The 17,291-nt window shown below is 36.0% G+C and overlaps 2 protein-coding genes across 3 annotated transcripts; both read right to left on the bottom strand.

Annotated features, from left to right (window-relative positions):
- Positions 1-2,143: 2,143 nt before the first annotated feature.
- LOC126712931 (succinate dehydrogenase subunit 6, mitochondrial) lies at positions 2,144-8,254 on the bottom strand. The gene is made up of 3 exons (XM_050412474.1): positions 7,875-8,254; positions 3,700-3,802; positions 2,144-2,478 (listed from the first exon to the last, which is right to left on the bottom strand). The coding sequence occupies exons 1-3, from the start codon at positions 8,079-8,081 to the stop codon at positions 2,324-2,326; spliced, it is 465 nt and encodes a 154-aa protein (XP_050268431.1). The 5' UTR covers positions 8,082-8,254; the 3' UTR covers positions 2,144-2,323.
- A 1,255-nt stretch (positions 8,255-9,509) lies between these two features.
- LOC126712930 (protein WVD2-like 6) lies at positions 9,510-15,108 on the bottom strand. Of its 2 annotated transcripts, none has more exons than XM_050412471.1 (9): positions 14,794-15,108; positions 13,736-14,018; positions 13,424-13,651; positions 13,200-13,240; positions 12,880-12,948; positions 12,681-12,780; positions 12,519-12,590; positions 12,327-12,437; positions 9,510-10,505 (listed from the first exon to the last, which is right to left on the bottom strand). In XM_050412471.1, the coding sequence occupies exons 2-9, from the start codon at positions 14,003-14,005 to the stop codon at positions 10,038-10,040; spliced, it is 1,359 nt and encodes a 452-aa protein (XP_050268428.1). In that variant the 5' UTR covers positions 14,006-14,018; positions 14,794-15,108; the 3' UTR covers positions 9,510-10,037. The 2 variants fall into 2 exon arrangements, with proteins under 2 accessions (XP_050268428.1, XP_050268429.1); XM_050412472.1 differs by having other exon boundaries at positions 14,656-14,804.
- Positions 15,109-17,291: the final 2,183 nt, after the last annotated feature.

Here is a 17,291-nt window from a genome sequence, read left to right as displayed (position 1 = left end):
TGGAAAAGTATACTACATGGCTAGGATGTTATTCTAGACGGTGCTTGCTGGAGGGTGGGGAATGGAAAGTCTATAAAAATTTGGCAACACCAATGGCTGCCTCGAAAACATCCAACCAAGATACTCTCTCCAATGGTGGATACAATGGAAGAAGCCACAGTGGATTGCTTAATTAATGAGGAAACTAGAACATGGAATGCTGCAATGATAGATGGAATTTTTGCACCACAAGAAGCTGAAGAAATCAAGAATATCCTGTTGGCTAGAAAAGACACGGAGGACTCTATGTATCGACCGTGGGAGCAAGATGGGAGGTATAGTTGTAAAACCGGCTACTGGTTCTTGAAAGAAGACGAAGTTGGTTTTCAGGTGGATGTGAATCAAGACCATGAGATAGGGCTCTGGAAGAAGATTTGGGCTCTTGAATGCCCAAATAAAGTAAAAAATCTAATCTGGAGGGCTTGCCGTAACTCCCTCCCGTCGAAATGTAATCTATTCCGACGAACAATTATTACAGAGCAGTGATGTGATCGATGCAAGGAAGCAACTGAAGATGCTTTGCACGCAGTGTGGAGTCGTAAAATGCTGGATGAAGTCTGGGGAATGAATACCGTGTGGAGTTTTCGGAGTCAATGTAGCTTTTTAAGTTTTAGCGAGCTCATGGCCTGGGTTTTTGATCATCAAAGGAATCCTGTGCTGTTTGCTTTCAATATTTGGTCTATATGGCACCAAAGAAATCAGATACGAACTCAATAGAATCACCACCCCCTTAACCAAATCTCACAGTGGGCTCATGACAACTTTGTTGAGTTCAAAGCTCTGAAAATCGCACCACTCCCCAGCAGACCGGTGAGAAGGGCACAGTGGAAGCCTCCTAATAAGGAAACTTTTAAAATCAACTTTGATGGCGCCATCTTTGCCGAGGACAAAAGTTCTGGTCTGGGAGTAATCATTTGAGACAGTAAGGGGCTTGTTATGGCTTCCATGGCTGCTTGGATTCCACAACAGCTCCAGCCAGTGGAAATCGAAGCTTTGGCTGCCAACAAAGCCCTTGTGTTTGCTAGAGAGATGGACATTAAAGAAGCCGTTCTGGAGGGAGACTCTCTACAAGTGATGAAGGCACTGAAATTCAAGAACACTGGACTAGCTCCGTTCGGTTTACTGCTATAGGATTCCTTAGATTTATCTGTTGGGTTCTCAAAATTGTCCTATTCTCATACTAAGAGAGAGGGCAACACAGTTGCACACAATTTGACTCAATTGGCTGTTAATTTTTCAAATTGTGTATGGATGGAAGATGTTCCATGTGATGTAATGACTTCTTACCATGCTGATTTAGCTGGTATTTCATAATGTATTGCACCTTAGTGCTCTTTCTCAAAAAAAAAAATTATGAAGCAAGTATACAAAATCCACACATTGATATGACCAAAGATTTGTCAATCTCATCACATGGGAATGGCAGTCGGTGCTTGGCCTAAATAACATTGCTGAGATATTACCAATTTTTGCGAGTTTGTTGAAAATTGAAATGGTCCATTCATCTAATAAGTAGTAAGAAAGTTTCGTATGTGTGTTTTTAATGATGTGTGGTGTTAAGGACCCAGAAGAGTCTACACTAGTACTTGAGTTTTGACTATTTTCCAATAGATGAGTCATCCTTCTAACCATTTTGAGTTTCCTCCATTATTATTGCATCTTCAACCTCTGTTTAAGCTAGTCATTATGGAGAATTGCTACAATGGATCAACAAATAAGCTATTATAATCCAAGAGACTCAAACTTACGGCATGTACCATGCGTCATCTATGTACATGTAGAACGGGCAAAGTAGACATATTTGAAATGCGAGTTTTACAATGAACATGGTAAATATGTAATTGCCCAAACGCAGGCCATTGAGTTTGTCAAGGTTTGATCTATCACAAAAGAGAGGCTAGAATTTTTATGAATTTTCCCTGCATACATTTTAAACGGGCGGAGGCAGGGGGGCCATGGTTTATTTCATCCACATAACATCTTTTGGGGCACTGATTTACTAATGCGCTCACTAATTTTGTGCAACAAAACTTTATTATAAATTGGGCAGAACAGCATCATCAAAATTCAACCTTTTAAAGAGAAGTAGATAAAGCAGAACAGGTTGCAAGAAAGTCACTTTGTAATCAGTTTTGTTTCATAAAGAGAAAAGATGAACTGCCTTACTTCAAAAGAATCCAAGCATATTCAAGGTATTTCAATCAACCATTACATTTGTAACCCTGGTGAACTTATTGAAAAGATGGAAACAAAGTTGCACTTCACTCTTCATGTAATGTTTCAGTTAAGACTGTCCCTCACTCTTCTTTTCCCACCACTCCATAAACTTGACTTGTGCAGCCATTGTGTCCAGCCTGTAGAGTTGCAGCCAGTGGTTTGCAACTTCCTGTCCAAATGTCCAACCAAACACACCTCCTGCTAGAAAGGACAGCCCAGCACCTGCCATATATAGGAGGGGTAAGAACCATAATACACAAATCCCCGTAAAAGAAATTTTACGGTGAACAATTTGTCCCGTTCAATCATTGTCAAGAACCTACCCTTGATTGATACACGCATCAATTCTGTGTCAGCAATTTGAAATATATGATGAGCAATGCTAGGGACACAGCTTCTTCTTTTTTCTTTTTCTTTTTCTTTTTTTTTTTAATTTATAATTTGCTAAAGAAACAAGTTGTGATTAAAGTAACATCACTTACCACTTAGACCCAACATTGACCACTTTATTATGCACCAATCAGGCAATCACAACATTCCACCTCAACAACAAGCAGCCTTAATCCCAAATTTTTGGGGTCAACAATTGTGAAAAGAGGTATTGAAAATGTGTATCCCTAGATTTTTAGATATATAATTAGTCCAGGTGAGCAATTTCACATAATTAATATATGAAAATACCAAAAAAGCCATTTTGAGCTTGTACAAAGTCAGACATGGAAGAGAAGCAAAGGGGGCTGTGAAATTGGTGTCACACACTGAAAACCTTGTCAATGCCTCCAAAGAACAAAAATTACATACCAAATAAGACGTATGTGAATGTCTTCCCAAAAAAAAAAAAACCTCTCATCCACTCATCCTCATAATTTGCAATTAGTGTCCACCTAAAGCATGCAAAGCTCCTGATCCAATAGGAACTTTGCATAATAGTGCACCACATTACTTAGACACAGCCACACCCCCCCCCCCCCAAAAAAAAAAAACACACACACACACACTTCTCTTTCCCCCCAAAATTCCACTCTCTCTCTCTCTCTCTCTCTCTTTGCCTGGGCAAGCCAACAAGACACAAAAGTCTTTAAATATCAATTGTCATCCATTAATATTCATATTATCATATTCTTCAGCTAAATTTATTTTCTTCACGCAAGCATTTTCAAAAAGTGAACCTTTTGGTGAGGTTTAATGCACCCTCAACAAAATTAGGATACAGTGAAACATGACAATGAAAAAGCAGTAAAATATACGCTAATAGAGAGAGGTGGTTTAGTGTTCCATAAGCAAATTAATCTTTCCCAGAGCCTCAAAGCATTAAACAACAAAAATCAGTAATCACTGTAATCAATTTCACATAAATCAAAGTTAGAAACAACTTCATCCCTAAGCAGTATTCTGGTATAAAAAGGTAAAACAGCTATTAGAAAGAAGAGTCAGTAGACTTGCCATGTAAGCTCCTTGAATATTTCCAGGCAACACCTGCAGTAGAGACTGCTCCAATAACACTTCCTGTAAGGCCAAAGTTCACTGCTTCCCTAGCAGTTTTCAGCTGAAAGAAGAAAAAATGAATCAAACATTTCACAGAAACATACTTTACAGTACAAAGATTAATATTTAACCACAAATCACTCAATGAAAATATTAGTCAATCCAAATACAGTCACTACCCAAGGTCACGGCAAGCATCTGCTCAAGTCAGTACCCAAATTAAAGTACAAATAATGATTTTGGCAACAAAAAGTGCTGTATATGCTATTGATCTCAAGCGCATCAGTGATGCTAACTGATTACCTTTTTCTACATTTTTAAAAAAAAAAAAACCCAACAAGGCTTATCATCATATACGCCTAGAAGTCTAAAACGTAATCTCAGACAAACAGAGAAGCACATGAATAATTCTTCAAAAATATCTACGAATGAACCAAGAAGGCGGCTCTAGTTAAGTTAGCATTAAAAAAAGAAAAAAAGAACACCCTATAACAACAAAGCCTTAGACCATCACAAAATGTTGGGATTGGCTATTGATTCTCATGAGACTAATTGTTGTATTCTTCTTTATTACTTTTACCAATGTTCTTTTGTTCCCTCAACAAAAACATGAAATTTCATCATATCAAGGAAGGACAAGAAAGGCAGAAGGGTCTCTTTATATGCTATGTGGTCACTTGGCTCCTATCTCTACAGTTGCTTTATGGCTGGCTGCCATATAACTAAAATTATAATGAAATGAAATTGCTTAAATATGGTATGAGTTGAGCTGTGAAATATGAGATATTAGGGTTGCAAGAGAGAAAAAGAATGAAGAGAGATTTGAGGTTTAGGCTGCCGTAATTAGCCCTTCACCTTAGCAAATATTTATATTAGGATTTATGGCATGATTACAAAAATAACCTTATTAACATGTTAATATGAAAAAAAAAAAAAAAACAAAAATAAAGTAACTCTAATAGTACGCACATTTAATCCTCCTCTTTTTTTTAATAAGTAAATGATTTTATTCCAGAAAATCTACCTCGTGAACAATACAAAGCACAAGATAGTCTATAGAATTGTACCTTAAGAATTACAGTTAAAGGATACCAAATTAATGAACTCATAACAGTACCATGGTCACTACTCACTAAAACCCAGGGCATTTGACCCTTCACTAAGTAATTTTAGAAATGAAAGCCTCAACAGCTCTTCAAAAAATTCCACATCTTTGAAGGTTTGAGAATTCCGCTCCCACCACAAAAGCCACATTAGACACAGCATAAAAAGCATACACCAAACCAATCATTCCACCCAACTAGTAAATCAAAAACTCTACATGGCAGCACCCATTACTCCAAAAGTCAAAATATATGGCCCCCACATAGCATTGGCAAAATCACAATGAAGAAACAAATAATTCATGGACTCCCCACTACACCTACAAAAAAAAAAAAATACCAATTTACTAGTGCAATTTCTCTCTTTCTAAGATTATCATTAGTCAAAATCTTCCCCCCCCACACTATTGTACACCCACACACGCGCACACACAAAGAAAAAAGAAAAGCTACCCGCTTTAGGTCTTTGACATATAAAATTCCACTCTATGGAAAAGAGATCTCCCTTAGCGCCCATAGCACACCATAGTAAGATCACACATCAAACGCCCCTGTACCTCATACACTCTACCCCATTTGATCAAGGCCCACCCTCGGTACTTTTGGATACAGTAATCCAAGTATGGAAGGAGCCAAGAACACCTTCCAGTCATCAAACTGAATCAGAAATCCCTGTTTCTCCGTACCTTCAGTATTGCATTCCAAGTATGAAGCTATGAGAGCGTCCTAGTCAACTGCCAAAGGGTACAAGATCAGGTACAACTCCTTCAAAGGTAGAGCCCAACACCACCTAACATGCAAAATTGCACACGTTCTCCAATTGCCACCTCAAAACATACATGGCTAAAAAATATATCCTGCCCTGCTCTAACACTCTTCCATAAGCTACACCCATGAGTTCAACGCACTGGCTTCATAGTCCAACCTCCCCCATCCAGCCCATACTTTAATGCAATGACCAGCCTCCTCAAATGAGTCTCTTCATTCCCCCCAAAACGCCATAGACATTTCCCTAAGAGCCTGATTAAAAGAAATAATTTATGCACCCCAAACCACCACAATCAATTTGAGAACAAATTGCATTCCAATTTATGAAGTGAAACTTGAACTCCTCCCTCAATCCACTCCATAAAAAATTCCTCTGCAACTTCTCTACTCTGTTTGAAACATGAAAAATATAAACAACGAGACGTAGTGGTTTGGAAGACTCGATATCTTACTATTAGGTAGTGTTAGTCATCCCCCTTTTGAATGATTAAACTTCTTCCATACTGCCAATCTTCACTCTGTTTTCTCAATAATAAGATTCCACACTGTCATGGTCTTGAAAGACACCCCAAGGGAATACCCAAATAATTCATTGGCAAACTCCTACCTTTACAATGAAGACTATCAGCCAATTCCTCCAATCCTTCAACATCCCCAACTGGGACTGCTACACTCTTATTTAGATCATTTAATCCTCCCTATTTAAGAATTCTAAGAAGTGTCACAAGCAATAGAAAAGGCTGAGATTTTATGGCAAGGAAGACAAGAATAAAGTAAGTCATAATGTTCAATCTAACTTCATACTACAAGGAGGTCCTATTTGTAATTTTCAAAAATTGAACGAACCACATTAAAGATCTTAGCAGTTGAGGAGGGTCAATTTTTTCTCTTCCTTAGATTAGGGGAGCACCTCGGAATTAGCTGAACCCCCCCTCCCCCTACACCCTCTCTCAACCAACGATTACAAGAGTAGAAAAGAATTTCCAGTAGAGATCCATGTCATAAACATATTAGACCTGAGAGGAGGGAGAAGGTCCTGCATGTTAGCCATGTAACTGGCAAAGTTCCATCGCATGAGAGACCGAATCAGGTAAAGCATGCACTCCAAATGTATTGACAAGATTTGAAAGAGGCAGACACCCAACACAACAAATCTTTCCTCATTCTCCTAGATCAACCAAAGCAGAATGAAGGCATACAGTAAAGTTTGGTGGCATCACAAGTTCACTAGTCTCCACTTTGACACAATTTTAAGTATTAACAGAAGTGAGCTCTGTTCTTGAATAATAGCATAATAACTTATAATATTATTACCTTAAAGATATCTAAGGGAGGAACCAAAACTTATTTTCACCAAAAACCCAATCAATATTAGTCACTCCCAAAACAATGTTGATAAATTCATATGATTAATAGCTAGAAACAGATACTTTCCTAAGTCTTCTGGCACATGGTCATTTCTGCTGCTTTTGAGGAGCATAACTATAGACAAGATGGAGAATGGATGGGCAGTGTTATTTAAGTATGAAGGTGCCCTTGAACGCTAAATTCTCCTAGCGCCTACGCACAAAATGAGGTGTGTGCTTAAAGAAGTAATTCTCTTGCTTTGGAGATACAACTTCTAGGGAGTTTGGATTAGCTTTTTACTGAAAAAAAAACTCATTTGCTGAAACTTAAAGTTAGCAAAAATACAATTGTACCTAGAAAATATGAGGCTTTTGCTTTAAAAAGCTGTATATAAACAAATAAACTAATCCAAACACACTACTGATAAAATCACACTCGCTGACCATGAGTAATCACATATCTATGACTGCTTCCACGCACGAAGAATCACACCAGTCTGCAGCATATATCCCCAAATTCTATATAATGAGAAAGAATCTAGTTTAAAGAGATAAAGAACCCAAGTAAAAAATCTGCATCAAAAAACCCAATAAAGATCATCGGAAATATAAAAACCAGTCTATCGCCATCACTAACAGAAAAGTGCTTGTCGTGTAACATGGTTAAAAAACGAACAAACAAACACTAAGACAAAAAATGAAATGGTCAAAGCCCAAAATAAGACCAACCCAGATGAGTGTTATCACATCAAAGCCAAAATCTACTAGACAAAATCTAAAACAACAACAATTTAAGAATTTAAAGAACAGCTCACACCCATTAAGAAACAAATACCCAGATCAAGAAAAGCCAAAAAGAACTTAAAAAAAAGCACAGAATAGAAAAAAGAGTTAGAAAAGAGAGAGATTTACAGACAGTGAATCCATTAACAGGGTCGGAAGCAATGAATTCTTCAACATCGGAGTCGGACCAAGATGGGAGAGGCTTTTCACGCTGGACGAACCTGCCATAGTTCTCCAAGAACGAAAAACGCTCGGTCCAGAATTCCTTGACCCCCTCATAGTGTTTCTTGAAGAACGATTGTGAAGATGATGATGATGATGATGAAGATGACTCCCCCATTTTTCTTTGATTTTGATACCTCTCTCTCTCTCTCTCTCTCTCACTTTCTCTTTCGTCTAGATTTCTCCAGCTCCTTTTCTTTTTCGGACCCGAAATGCAAAGGAGCGATTGAGTGCCTAATGCGGTGCGTTTAGACTGTGGGTCGGGCCAGAGTGCGAGTCTTATGGATTGAAAATGGACAATGCTTACTTTTACACACACACACACTCGCTACTACACTCTCTAGAAAATGTGGCAGTGTACAGTGAGATTATAACAATAACTTTTACTCTTACACTTGTTTGTTTTAAACTTTTAATAGAAAACCTTTATATATATATATATATATATATATATTATAGGACGGCCAAAATGCTACAGTATTTATCCCTGGTGAAGTTTCCACTATTGTATTACTACTGGCCCATGCAAATGATGATATTTTTGAAAAAAAAGATTCTCCATCATTTTGGTCATCTCACGCTTTCTTCTGACACATTTGGCTCTTTGGATTGAAGAACCAGACAAAGCTCTTGCTTATAGAAAATTATTTCTTAACTTTCCTTATTTATAGTTTAGCATAAGAGAGAGAGTTGTTCTCTCATACTAAAAATAAGAAAAGTCAAAAAATAGTTTTTCAATTCATTTTAAAGTTATTACCAAACAGAAAATGAGATAATTTTCTAAAAATTACTATTTGAAAAATATTTTCATTTTCTAAAAAATGTTAAAATTGAAACAAACAGCGCGTTAGATAATGGAGAAAAGAAAATGTGGTGTTTTTAAACAACAAACATGAGACACCACAAATGATACAATTATTATTAAGTTATCAGTTGAAATCATATGCTAATCATTTGTAAACTTTAAAGATTGACTAATTTTCATTTGCAGGTGGGAGAATTTGAATTTTAGATGTCTTCATTGAAAACACGCTCCATGCCAAATTCACTAACCTTATTCTTCTATTAATTTTTTATCTTACAACCCTATCTACGACTTTAGAACATACAATCTCAAGCCCATAACTCTGTATAATAATTTATAATAAAATACAATGTGCCCATTCATGAACAAATTGAGTCCATTCATTAACAAATTATATCTGAGAATAGCTTGTTTGCTAAACAAACAAATATAAATAAATTCTTTTGATAACCCAACAACTACAATAATAGGGAGAGGAGATTCAAACTCTGATGGAGAAGGAATTATGCCACTGAACCATTAAGCTCTTGAAATATATAAATAAATGACTCATTCGTCCCCTCTTTGGGCAGCCAATCCGTTTAGCTCTTGACTTTGTGTTCATAAAATTATTTCAACAAACGTGAATTAATAACAATTACTGAAAAAATAGAAACCCACTTATTGCCGTGCACTTTGTAGCAAGATTTATCAGTGGCTTGGAAATTCATTCTACTCTAATACAAGTATACAACCCATCAGTTTGTGGTTGAAATTAAGAAACTAACAAATATATGATACAGAACAACTAAACAAGTTCAAACAGTTATCAAGGATGTCCCAGCACAAAATCAGCCTTCGTAAACAATACCCATTTGTTCAACAGAATAGGCTTAGACAAACAATACATTTCATCCTTAACTATCTAATGGCAGATCCTCCCAAAATTTTCCCAAACATTTCCAAAAGACAAGGCAACTAATACATTCTTGAACAATTATAAATTAAAATAACCTGACACTGACAAATAGTTACATACAGTGCTGCAAGCTGGAATGCAAAACTCTAATGCAAGACCAGCAACCTAGAAAGCAAGCACACAAAACAACCAATGCTGCTGACTATGGACAGGATGACATCACAAACCATAATGCAAATTTTTTTCACCTTCATCGTCAAATAATTCAGGTCTTATACCTCTTATTTTCATGAAATTGAGAGGGCTCTGTAAGTGCGCATCCATTCTATTGCTGCATTTTGTTTAATGCTGCAGCGGTGCGGGTTTTTGAATCAAGTTGGTTGAGCCTGCTCTTCTACCACTGCCTCATAATCTTTATGTTCTTGAATTTCACTTGGCTCGGCTGTGGGAACTACCTCCTGGTCTTCAGTAATAAATGGACGTCCATTTGTTTCACTGGACACATTGATCTTATCTTCATCTGTGGCATTGGACATGGCAGTCTGCTCTTCATCTGTTGCATCGGGCAATGTGATCTTTTCCTCATGTGAAGCTTTAGATGAAGTGCTTTTTTCTGCATTAGTTGCATTAGATAAAGTGGTCTTTTCAGAAGGTAGTCTAGGAAGAGACTTTCGGTGTGGCTTCTTCTGATTGATGGGAGAAAGACCTCGGGCAGGTTTTTCCCTGGGCACTTTCTCATCCAAACTAAGGCGGCCAGTTCCAACACTGCTACTATTCCCTTCAGTCTCAGAGCCCTTCTTTCGGCCAAGCTTGGGAGATTTAGCTCTTGTTGTTGGTATCTGCTTCAGAGTAATAAAGACATTAGGGCCAAAGAAGTTGCAATCAAATGAAAACCCCTCCTATTTTTTTATAACAGGATTTTCTTGATAAGAAAAATGGCAAAACCAAAGTGCAGGAGAAGTATATAAGAGCAACACAAAAAATTACAAAGAAACAAGAACAACAAACATCCCCAAAATTCCGCAAACCAAATCAGTAAATGCTTGATGGTGCCACACAGCAGACAGGGAAAGCAAAAAGGACCACCCAATTCAACATTAGGTTTCCATTAGAATACCTTTAGAAAACCCCCACATGGAAAAACTCAAACATGAAGCAGCAACTATATGACCTAAAAATTAGCAGGATGTATAATAAATATTTAGTCTAGAACCATGACAGAGAAATCTCTCATTAAGAAGATAAAACCTTTCAACATCAAACATGCTTGCAACACTGCTTCTAGTTGGTGACTTGGCAGGCCAAAAATAAAAAAAGATTTTGTAAGAAATCTACACTCCTACAGCAGTTAAGGATCAATTTGATTACTATAATGTCCCAAAGTTTTCCTTACTATTCTTATGTCTTCTCCCCAACCATATATCACATTATAGCTGTAATAGACAGATAAGTGGTAAGGCCATGGATTAATAGGAATAACAGTTCAAAAATGTAAATTAATGGGATCAGACTATAAATGTATACCTCAATCATTCTAAAATTGAAAACTGACATGTCTAACCCACAAATTGACAATTACAAATGCTATGATAACCAGGAAAGAATTTCGAACAACTCAGATAAAGGAGTATAGGTAGATACACCTGTGAAACCCTGATTACCCTTATTAGCACCAATTCTGTTAATCTGAGAGAGCCCTTAACTCTTAATTAGGTATTCTAGGACCTGGAGTCTCCACAGGTAGGAAAAAATACCGGTGGAATCCTGATTACTGTTATTAGCACCAATAATATTAATCTGAGTGAGTCTTTCGCTCTTAATAATAATTTCCATGCCTGGACTCTCTACAAAGAAAATTCAATGTAATTCGGCGTTATCCATTTCAGTTCATTTTTTGATAATTTAATAGTTGGTGGTGGGGGGATTTGAGCCTTGATGTCTCCGTTGAAAACACCAAGAGGTGTCAATTGAGCTACAAGGCTCTTGGCAAAAGGGCTGGTAATGATTTCAGTTCATACAAAGCAATCATGAGAAAAAGCAATGCAACTAGCACAGCCTTACTCTGATAAGGGCTGCCTCAGTTAGGATCAGTATCCAATCCAAAATTTAAAAAAAAAAAATATATATATATATATATATATTTATTAAGCAATGGAGTTAGTGTCCAAGGCACCAAGCTCAAAAATATTTTATTTTTTCCTTTTTTCATCCCCAACTACAAAATCTTGAAAGCAGCCTAGGAACCACTAACAAACATATAACAACATAAAATCTTGTATACTTAATAATAATTATCCAAAAAAGATGGCCCTAGAATAAGCATAAAGAATGTATATGGTATCACAGCATGTTTGAGCCAATCTTTAAGTGCAGGAATTAAACAGCTTTTTGTTATAATCCCATTCCCCCAAAAAATAGTAAAATTTAATTAAAACCATCAGTATCTTGACAAATTGAAACAGATAATCCGCTTGATGTGGGGAAAAAACCAACACCAGCAACAAGTACCTGCTGCTCCACACAAAGGAACTAACTTACAGACATTCCAAAAGAGGCTAGAGAGTTTGTTTAGACGTTGTCCATACAATGGCATGTTTAAGTTATGGACAGAAGAAAAAGGTTTATGATAGATACCATTATGACAAAACATAAATACTTACCTTCTTCAACTCCACCTTAGGAGGTGGAGGCTCCTGATAGAAGCTTGGCATGGGTGTTGCTTTAAAGGTCAAACTCTTCCTGAGCATCTTAATCTCAGCTTCTAGTGTTTCCTGCAAAGAGTTGGAAAGTTGTCATAGCAAGAACATATTGCATATGCAAAACATTCTAATTCAGATTCACAAATAAACCACCTTGGACTTGGCTTGCAAGTTATTCTTCTCTACTTCCTTTGCATGAATCTTTTCCTCAAGTTTAGAGTAAAACTGCACAGCATTATCAAAAATATATTGAAGTACAGACATAGCTGGAGAAGACCATATAATAATTCAAGAAGGTGAAAGTATAGAACTAACCTCTCTCCGTTTCTCAGCTCGTTCATCACACCTAAAACTGAACCCATAGTTTGGAAGCATGCCAACCTTGCGAGACTTCCCATCTTCTCCTGTGGGACTTCTATGAAGTACTTAAGGATAAACAAACAGATATTAGTAATATTATATTTCTATTTCTAACCCAAGAGAAAGTGAATAACATTCAAAATGCAAAGGATACAAGGAAGGTTGTATGTCTTCAGCTTTACCACCAGGTCCTTTTTTCAAGGGCTTCACTTTTGTCTTATCCCTGTATCCAGAGAAATCACAGAACAGCCACAGAAAATAGCTCTATCAATTAACTTAAACATTAACATTTTTATATTTAAAAAAAAAAAAAAACTATAAAATTAATCAAACATTTCAAATACAGATGGTCTGTAAGAGCATCCTACATCCAGCCTCATGAACTTAACATTAATTTAAATTGGAGATGAAGATATAGCTCCAACTCAAAAGGATTAGATAAGAAAATGAAACTTAAGGGTAAAAAATACATACATGAGACCTACAGACAATGCTGCATCAGACTTATCTGATAGCTGTCAGAAGCAGATAGAGAGCGAAATATCAGTAACCACAAAGATGGTAAAAAAGGATCAACCAAGATGAAGAGGTAAAAGTGGTATGCTGAAATCAAAATATGGCCATGCTACAGAGGCAAGACAATATAAAGTTGGCTACAGAAGCAAGACAATATGAAACTTTATATTGGATAACTGAACCTGTCTTCCGTTGAAAGATCTGCTGTTAGAAGGCTGTTTTGAGAGTGAAATCAAACCAACTGAACCATTTGAAGTGGATGTTCCTTCCACATCTTTTCCATCTTTTTTCTTCATCACGGAAGCTGCTGAAGCACTTTTAAGGCTCAAGGGCTTCTCATTCTTGCTCTTGCCTAGAGCCTTTTGAGGTCTGGACTGCTTTGAATGATCTTCGTTTTTCACTTCCCCATCCTAAAACATGGGTACACATCTAGAATTTAAATCATAAGAGCTAATTTAACAAACCAAACAGACAACAAAACAACAACCTCCTACCTTAAAAGTTGTCAAGCCATTGCTTTCTAGCTGGACATTTGAACCCTCATCAAGTTCCCCAGTAGATGAGTTAATAGTTGCATCATCATACAACTTGACAACGTTCTCTAAATTCCCATTTGGCACTGCAGTATCTGAACCTTTAATGACAGTCCAATTGACATTATCCAAAACAACGCCATCGTCTCCAACAATAGGAATTTGGCCATAAACACCATTTTGATGGGTTGCCTCAACCCCAGCAATGGGTACAAGATTATCTGAGTCCATCACTCAAACAGTACTACAACAAAGAAAAGACGCATAGAACTATAAGCTTAACCATTAAGACAACATGGGCAAACAACATAGAAAGATAAAGCTGAAAATCAACCAGCTGCTAGTCCTATAACCCAAATAAATAATTTTTAGTACGAGTCTTCTATTTTATACGAACTATGAATGTATGAAAAACGAATCATTTGAATTTTCAAACCCCGCACACAAACAAGAGTAAATAAATATGCCAGTACTATGAAGAGAACAAATCATTTAGAGAATGCAGTTCATCAAATCGCATAGTATTTCACAGTGCACTAATTGTCTCAGACAACATGAGATTTTACAAAACCCCAAGCTACCCAGAAAACCCTTTAACCTGGATTGGCCATTGCGAACGTGAAAACGAAGAATAATGCAAGATGTGAGAAAATTTGAGACTCAGAGAGTACACAAAAACCCAACTTGAAACTATTTTCTCAGGAAGCAAACGGAGCATATCTATCCAATTACATACCCACTTAGAAAAACCAATGAATTAAGCAACCACAGCCAACTAACCAAATCAAAATAGAGCAAAAGAAAATAAAAAAATTCCACATCAAGCACATTCTCAAAGATAGAAACTAAGATTTCCACATTGATCTGCTACAGACACTTACATGCAACAAATACCCGTATGTTACAGAATCACAGTACATAGAAACTACTAGATTCAAAAACTTTCTCCCATCATTTTCTCAGCAACCAAACAAAGAAAGTGTAAGATAAAAATTCAAAATCTAACTGCTCGCTCTTACCTGAAAAAAAAAAAAAAAAAAAAGCGTGCAGCAATTATTAAATCTCCATTTGAAGTAGAAGCTTTGAAAGATCTATGGACCACATCCAAAACCGAGAGAGAAAGAGAGAGAGAGAGAGAGAGAGAGAAAGAGAGAGACAGAAGATGATAATGAAGATGGTGACAATGGATCGGAGGATCCGAACCCTAACGAAGGATCTGTCGGATTCAAAAAAATTTGGAATATTTTTATTATAGTTTGTGTTTTTTGTGTTTTTTTGTTTTTTCTTAATTTTTAAGGAAAAAGAAAAAGGTTAGTAAAATTTAAGGATTTGAAAAGGTTGAAAGTTGAAACTAAGGTAGAAACTAGAAATGGAGGAATAAGAGGTGGGGGATTTTAAACTTAACTGGTACTGTCTTTCGGTTAGGTAGGAAGGTAGACCGTAGATGTATACGGTCTTCCGTTTTTTGGGCAAATACGCACGGATTGTTTTAAGTAACTATTAACTAACATAACTGTGTACTGTCTCTGTCTCATATATTGTTTTTTTTTTTTTGACATATTGTAAAAAATATAAATGAAAATATAAAATAAAACAATAGATAGTGATGCTGCTAGAAACAATAATCATTAAAAAATATAAAATAGTATCATATTTGTACCATGTATCATATTTGCCACCATAAGTATTTTGGGGGTATTAACTAATAATGAGTGTAAAATGGTGAAATTTTTTACAAGTTATATAGAGGAGTAGGATCAAGTTACACCTGATTAATATATGGGATGGTCCTTGGGTACCTTGACTAGAAGATTTCAAACAAAAACCAAGAGATAGATCCATTGTTAGAGAGATTATGATGGTGAATAGCCTTATTAACCCTATAACTCATACATGGAGGGAAGATAAATTAACTAAATTATTTGATGAGGAGTTTGTAAGGACTTCAGTCCCCTATAGCTATAAACAAGATACATTGAGATTGATTAAGGACGTGAAAGGTCAAATCTCTTCTGGCAACATCTACACGATTTTGTAACAACTTAAAAAATGTGTTGGCAACATCTTCGTTTATAACTTAAAATGATTAGTTTTTTTTTTTTTTAGTAAACTTAAAATGACTAGTTAAGTCGTAACTAAGACTCTTCATAATCACTTATAAACCCAACATCCAGCAAACACCCAATATGAGACTCAACACTCGATTGCATAACACACACTCAAACAATCAAAGTTTCTCTCTCAAAAAAAAAAATGCACAATTTAGTGTATCACATTAATCAATAGCAAATAATTAAAGAGAAAAAATATGACAATGCACTAATGACAAAAAACTCTATTTTTGCTAAGTGTTTGTAACTCAATTCACAATTTTTAGTATTTTCAATAGAAATATTCGGAGTTCAAATCGATTCTCATTCATTATTATAATTGCAAAATTATAAATAAATAAAAACTAGTATTTTTTGCAGTTTCCAACAAACAAAAAAATTATAAAATAGAACAGTATTTTTGCTAGCATGGCACTTTTATTTTATTTTATTTTAATAATAATGACATTGACTCATTGAGGAGCAATCTCCAAGCAACTCCACTTTGAAAGGCGCATGCATAGTAAATGTGCTATTGATTATATTATTGTATATATAAAGTGTACATAATATATATATATATATATATATAGATATTTTTGTGTATTTTAAGTATATTCTCGATCTATACCCGTATTAATATTCATGAATAATATAAAATAAATTCTTTAAATTTTTGTTGACTTTTTTTAATGTTGACACATAAATTTTAACACCTTTTATGTTATTCTTTTAATATATATATAATTTAATTTAGTTTTTAGAGTTATTAAATTATATAGTTTAAAGTAATTAGAACTCTGTGGGGATGAGGAATCAAAGAGAGAGAACCATAAAAAAGAACCTGCCCAAAGGGTAATACATCCAAACTATATGCCAGGATAGGTCCAGATCAATCTGGATAAGATTTTCTAAGAAACTGAGGAGAGTGGTACACTCGAGGAACCTGAGGGACAAGTACTCTTCAGGAGACCAGAGAATGACCATTAAGTCCACAATGCTAGGAGCTGAGAAGGGAAGGAGAGACATACAAGTAAAGAAAGGGGGAGGTTTTCAGATAAAATACCCATCACCTCCGCATTCAATACATTGCACCAACTCAACTGGTCATATTAATGGCAAAATGACCCCTGAACAGTGCCTTCGCAACTTGTAGCACATTTTACCACCTCCAGCAAGGCCCTGATAGAACAAACATCCAAGTGAAGATTAATGGTTGTCCGAGTGGAGGGCTGAGAAGGAGAAATACAAAGTGTAATCAAGAACTTTGTAACCGAGAAGGTGATATCATATGAGTTAAGGCCCCTCGGACCAACCTGAGGAAGAATTTATACCAATATCTTTGTCTTTTTCCACTATTTTTCCCTCATGAAGCTTATTCCTTGATTGCATATTCTTCTCTGAATCATCTAACATAACTAGTTAGG

This window comes from Quercus robur, chromosome 2 (assembly GCF_932294415.1).
Source record: "Quercus robur chromosome 2, dhQueRobu3.1, whole genome shotgun sequence".
NCBI classification, from domain to species: Eukaryota; Viridiplantae; Streptophyta; class Magnoliopsida; order Fagales; family Fagaceae; genus Quercus; species Quercus robur.
The sequence above is the reverse complement of the archived record's forward strand: the minus strand, read 5'-3'. Positions and strand labels throughout refer to the sequence as shown.

Excerpts from the sequence above, each read along its gene's own strand:
- LOC126712931 (XM_050412474.1), bottom strand. The coding sequence starts at position 8,081 with ATGGGGGAGTCATCTTCATCATCATCATCATCATCTTCACAATCGTTC. Across the intron at positions 3,803-7,874 it reads ACCCTGTTAATGGATTCACT|CTGAAAACTGCTAGGGAAGC; the intron begins GTCTGTAAATCT and ends TTCTTCTTTCAG. Across the intron at positions 2,479-3,699 it reads ATATTCAAGGAGCTTACATG|GTGCTGGGCTGTCCTTTCTA; the intron begins GCAAGTCTACTG and ends TATATATGGCAG.
- LOC126712930 (XM_050412471.1), bottom strand. The coding sequence starts at position 14,005 with ATGGACTCAGATAATCTTGTACCCATTGCTGGGGTTGAGGCAACCCAT. Across the intron at positions 13,241-13,423 it reads GATCTTTCAACGGAAGACAG|CTATCAGATAAGTCTGATGC; the intron begins GTTCAGTTATCC and ends TGCTTCTGACAG. Across the intron at positions 12,591-12,680 it reads GAGCTGAGAAACGGAGAGAG|TTTTACTCTAAACTTGAGGA; the intron begins GTTAGTTCTATA and ends AATGCTGTGCAG.